General features: G+C 34.2%; 1 protein-coding gene across 1 annotated transcript in view; it reads right to left on the reverse strand.

Moving 5' to 3' along the window:
* Positions 1-6167, reverse strand: part of ntrk3a (neurotrophic tyrosine kinase, receptor, type 3a) — a 232477-nt gene that overhangs the window by 30223 nt on the left and 196087 nt on the right. The window contains exon 12 of the mRNA XM_016269255.1: positions 4011-4254. Coding sequence (XP_016124741.1) covers positions 4011-4254 — 244 coding nt within the window. The remainder of the gene's footprint in view (positions 1-4010; positions 4255-6167) is intronic.

Raw genomic sequence — 6167 nt, forward strand, 5'->3', positions numbered from 1 at the left:
TATATATATATATATATATATATATATATATATATATATCTCATGCTGCTCATATTTATGCATCAATGCAAATTGCCTCGCAGCCGCATGTATGTTTTGGGTTTGGGTCACTTCCTGTTTGTTGGGAACGTTAAATTTAATGCAGTCTCTTTTGTGCTGCAGAGTGCAATCTGCCATTTCATAGTGCCATTAAAAGAAAGTAAGCCACAGAATATATTAAGTGAGATGAGATGCAATGGTCTATTTGACATTTACTGTTAATGTAACATATTTCCTCCATTGCAATTAGGATTGATGCTCTGGGCACAGCAACAACCCATGTCTACTGAAGGTTCTGCATTTAGAAATATTTTATTTTCTGAGGCACAAGTCTGTAAACAGCTTCTGCCCCCCCCCCCCCCTCTTCCTCTAAAGTGTTCACAATCTTTTCTTGCTTTCAGTCAGTTTCACAATGTCCAAGATTGGATATCCATTTTTTTGTCTCCCATATGCTTGTCATCACAATGTAATAATGTAAAAATAAAAAAATGCTATAATAAAGATTAACACATATCATAAATAAATAATAAAATCAATCTATATATAAACAAACTAATCACAAAATAATAATAATATTTGTAACATAATCTGCATAAAACAACAAAAACATTATTATTATTATTGAATAATACTAAATAAAAAACTATATTATACAATATAAAAATATTGTATGAAAATAATTTGTATGTAATGCATAATAAAAACCCATTTAGATTTTTGATGTGGCTTGTTTCTAATAATGTATATAGTATGGCATTCGTCTCCCCAGTTCAAAAGTCCAGCACAAGCCACCGATAACATCTGAATATATGCTACTTGAGCCGTTTGCTTTATGTTTGGCTCCTGAGTTATTCCTTGACTTCTGACAGTGAAAAAAATTCTCATTTAACTTCAGTGCCCTAAAAATGGGAGTCACATTCAAAGCAGCGAGATGAACAATCATGTTCAAATCAACTTAATCTAGTCGAGCGAAAGGGGAGCTCTGTAAATTCAGCGTCACCTCATTCATCCTCTTGTTGAGCGCTAAGTGAAGACATACATTTTAATTCATTTAGGGCCCTCAGCTTGCAAATTGAGCCCTCTGTCATCTAGGCCAAATCTACCGAGAGGCCTCTGTCTGTGTCAAGAAAAGACAAGATTCTGATTGAGGATCTTCTGTAGAAGCGCAAATGGATCTGAAGCACATAATTGAGCCAACCAGCTTGAATGAATCAGAACTGTAGATAAAAGTCTGAATTCACACTCAAACGTTTAAGGAATAGTTCATCGAAAAAATCCCTTTAAAGCTATTCAGTTTAAATCTAATATAGTTGTGAATCCTCATCTACAAAGTTATTTTTGGAAATCAAGAATATGATAATCAGTTCTTTTAACATCTAAAGTGTATTTTTAAAATACCTAATAAATGGTCATAGCTCGTCAAAGATTGTATTCAGAGCTGTGTGTATGATTTAGATGTTGGTCAAATGTTTAATTTGCTGTGTTTGTTTGTATTTATGTTAGTATTTTTAATACCTTGAAATTAACTTGAATAAGCAAATATGCAGATTTTTTTAAACCTTGTTCTTAATTAACACTTGGTATGACTAAGCTAATGATTGTAAATAAACTAATTAATTAACGTCTTTCAAAGCACTAAAGCAGCTGGATATATCAATATAACTTTTCAAAAGTCATTAAAATTAGTAATTATGCATGCAATTAAGGATCTAGCATAGGCCACCAATTGACAAAGGGTTAATTTGTGTTTTGTGGATATTTGATGACTAATCAATGAACTAAATACAGGTTTAGACTGCCTCAGTGTCACATGATCCTTCAGAAATCATGCTAATATGCTGATTTGATGCTCAATTATTATCAATTAGTATTGGTGCTCACATATTAATAATGCTTGTTATTTTATTTTATTTTTCTGCTTAATACTTTTGTGCAAACCATGATATTTCAATAAATATGATATTTCATAATTTTAATGAATAAAATATACATTTCTTACCCCAAACTATTGAATAGAATCATTACTATTGAACTATTGAATCACAGTTTCCAAAAATATATTCAGCAAAAACTTTCCTATTAATATTGATAATATTAAGATATGGAATATGATTCTGATGGATCATGTGACACTGAAGAATGGAGTAATGGCTGCCGAAAAATTTAGCTTTGCTATAACGGTAATAAATTACATTTTAAAATTGTAATAATATTTCACAATTTTACAGTTTTTACCGTATTTTTGATCAAGTAAATGCAGCCTGTGTGAGATGCATAGGAGACTTCTTTCAGAAAGCATTATATATTCCTACTAACTTAATTTATGACTGGTAGTGTACTTCGCTCAAGCATTTACAAAAGCGAAAGCGCTCTTACCCGGTAGTAGTCAGTGCTGTAGATGTCTCTTGACATTCCAAAGTCTCCGATTTTCACCAGCAGCCCGTTGCCCACCAGGCAGTTGCGTGTGGCCAGGTCACGATGCACAAAGTGCTGAGACGCCAGGTAGGCAATCCCTGATGCAATCTGACTGGCTATGTGCAGCATCTGAGACAAACCCAGTTCCCCATTGGTCTGCAGTGGCTCTCCGTCAACCAGGATCATTGCATCTGGACCATGAGCTCTGAAAAGTATAAAATAAGGATTTCAATTGTGTCACTTCAGTCCAGTAAAGTATTTGGATGCCTACAACACACTTAAAAATGAATTTTGCAGTACATTAGATGAGTATTAAACCAAACTGAAAACTTTCCTGAATACATAATGAAACAATCAATATGAAATTAGAATAAGCCAATGCCGCCATTATATGTCAGTGCAATATACATTAACGTTACCAATAGATTACTTTCTTCTTCAAAGGAAACGTGTACTGTATGATTCAATATGCATCCCAGCCAGTTTCTCTGCCCTTTCACAAATGTATCGCCTTATGGTGTCATTATGTATGAAGCGGTTTTGACAAAACCTGTTATCCCCCATAATACTGCTGGCTGGAAAGAAAAAGCAATTTCTGCTTTTTCGTCAGGGCTCTGTCAGAAACCATGTACACTTTTGTATCCGCTTTCTTTTGCTTGTACAATACCTCTGAGGAAGGTTGTAACCTATCAATCACAGTCAGATGGGCCCTGCTGACATCACAACGCTGGATTTTACATCACACCGACAAGAAAACGACAAGCATTGAAATGGTTTATGCAACATTCTAATGCAGGGCTTCCCAACCATTTTAGTTAAAAAAACAAAAACAAAAAACCTTGAATTGGCCTTTAAAGACACTGAAATTTCCAACATTTTTGTGCAATATATACCGTTCTGCTCATAAGTTTACATACATCTTGCAGAATATGCAAAATGTTAACAAAATAAGAAGGAAAATTGCAGGGGTATATAAACTTACGAGCAGAACTGTACCTAGATATATGCCATAAAATGTATATAATTATTGAAAACACTGTTTCCCTGCAATCCTTACAAAAAAAAACAAAAAAACGTTAGAAAACCTCAATTAAATTGACCAGTTTCAGGACCTAAAAAAAAAAAAATATATATATATATATAGTGCTGTCAATCGATTAAAAAAAATTTACTAATTAATCCAAACTATTGAATAGAATCATTACTATTGAACTATTGAATCACAGTTTCCAAAAATATATTCAGCAAAAACTTTCCTATTAATATTGATAATATTAAGATATGGAATATGATTCTGATGGATCATGTGACACTGAAGAATGGAGTAATGGCTGCCGAAAAATTTAGCTTTGCTATAACGGTAATAAATTACATTTTAAAATTGTAATAATATTTCACAATTTTACAGTTTTTACCGTATTTTTGATCAAGTAAATGCAGCCTGTGTGAGATGCATAGGAGACTTCTTTCAGAAAGCATTATATATTCCTACTAACTTAATTTATGACTGGTAGTGTACTTCGCTCAAGCATTTACAAAAGCGAAAGCGCTCTTACCCGGTAGTAGTCAGTGCTGTAGATGTCTCTTGACATTCCAAAGTCTCCGATTTTCACCAGCAGCCCGTTGCCCACCAGGCAGTTGCGTGTGGCCAGGTCACGATGCACAAAGTGCTGAGACGCCAGGTAGGCAATCCCTGATGCAATCTGACTGGCTATGTGCAGCATCTGAGACAAACCCAGTTCCCCATTGGTCTGCAGTGGCTCTCCGTCAACCAGGATCATTGCATCTGGACCATGAGCTCTGAAAAGTATAAAATAAGGATTTCAATTTTGTCACTTCAGTCCAGTAAAGTATTTGGATGCCTACAACACACTTAAAAATGAATTTTGCAGTACATTAGATGAGTATTAAACCAAACTGAAAACTTTCCTGAATACATAATGAAACAATCAATATGAAATTAGAATAAGCCAATGCCGCCATTATATGTCAGTGCAATATACATTAAAGTTACCAATAGATTACTTTCTTCTTCAAAGGAAACATGTACTGTATGATTCAATATGCATCCCAGCCAGTTTCTCTGCCCTTTCACAAATGTATCGCCTTATAGTGTCATTATGTATGAAGCGGTTTTGACAAAACCTGTTATCCCCCATAATTCTGCTGGCTGGAAAGAAAAAGCAATTTCTGCTTTTTCGTCAGGGCTCTGTCAGAAACCATGTACACTTTTGTATCCGCTTTCTTTTGCTTGTACAATACCTCTGAGGAAGGTTGTAACCTATCAATCACAGTCAGATGGGCCCTGCTGACATCACAACGCTGGATTTTACATCACACCGACAAGAAAACGACAAGCATTGAAATGGTTTATGCAACATTCTAATGCAGGGCTTCCCAACCATTTTAGTTAAAAAAACAAAAACAAAAAACCTTGAATTGGCCTTTAAAGACACTGAAATTTCCAACATTTTTGTGCAATATATACCGTTCTGCTCATAAGTTTACATACATCTTGCAGAATATGCAAAATGTTAACAAAATAAGAAGGAAAATTGCAGGGGTATATAAACTTACGAGCAGAACTGTACCTAGATATATGCCATAAAATGTATATAATTATTGAAAACACTGTTTCCCTGCAATCCTTACAAAAAAAACAAAAAAACGTTAGAAAACCTCAATTAAATTGACCAGTTTCAGGACCTAAAAAAAAATATATATATATATATATATATAGTGCTGTCAATCGATTAAAAAAAATTTACTAATTAATCACACATTATTCTGAAATTAATCGCGATTAATCCCACCTAATATTAAGTTTTTAAATATACTTTTATATTGCAATAATTTTCACATTCAATCTTCAAATGAATGTACAAACAACATAAAGATAGTATATTTTTTAATATTTGTTTTTTTATGACTGAAGGCCAGTATCAATGATACCAATATAAAATTGCCCCCCCCCCTAATATTTAACCATTGACTATTCAACATGACTAGCCATTCAACATTACAGTATAATTCAGAACTATCAATTTTGACATTTATTAGACTTTAAAAAAATAAAACAACCTTCACATAAACCCATTATAAAACCAACTCTTTTTACCTTTTCTGACCCACTTCAGGTCTTAAAGTCTCTATTAATGAGCTGACGAGTTAAATCGGGTGTATTAGACAGTGCTGGGCTGCTCCAGGACCGTTTTGAAAGCCATTTCAGAGACATGTTCTTAATTAAATGTGACACATAAAATATATTACATGCATGCACAGTTTTAAGGCAGCTTTTTGGTAACTTCATGACTTAACTGACCATGACATTGCATGCACATAGTTTATTTCGCGCTTTGATATGAAAGGATACTGGCTACAGCGTGCGCCGGCGTCTTTATGCATGCAATTGAAGAGCCGTTTCCTCGCTCGTTTGACTCGCGCCTGGCGCTGAAGTGAAGTGGAGTGAACGTCTGAAATGTCTCCCGTTCTCAGTCGTTCTGCGACTGAATAAATGCACTTCTTGTCATGAGAAAAAGTGACAGAAGCAGCAGTTGTGAGTGGGGTGGCCAACCCTAGCCCCACCCCTGCGTTAATTGCATTAAATATTTTTAACATGTTAAACTGAAAAAATTAATCTCCTGCGTTAACGCGCTAATTTTGACACCACTAATGTGTGTGTGTATATATATATATATATATATATATATATA

The sequence above is a fragment of the Sinocyclocheilus grahami genome, unplaced genomic scaffold, assembly GCF_001515645.1.
Source record: "Sinocyclocheilus grahami isolate Dianchi unplaced genomic scaffold, SAMN03320097.WGS_v1.1 scaffold50.1, whole genome shotgun sequence".
NCBI classification, from domain to species: domain Eukaryota; kingdom Metazoa; phylum Chordata; class Actinopteri; order Cypriniformes; family Cyprinidae; genus Sinocyclocheilus; species Sinocyclocheilus grahami.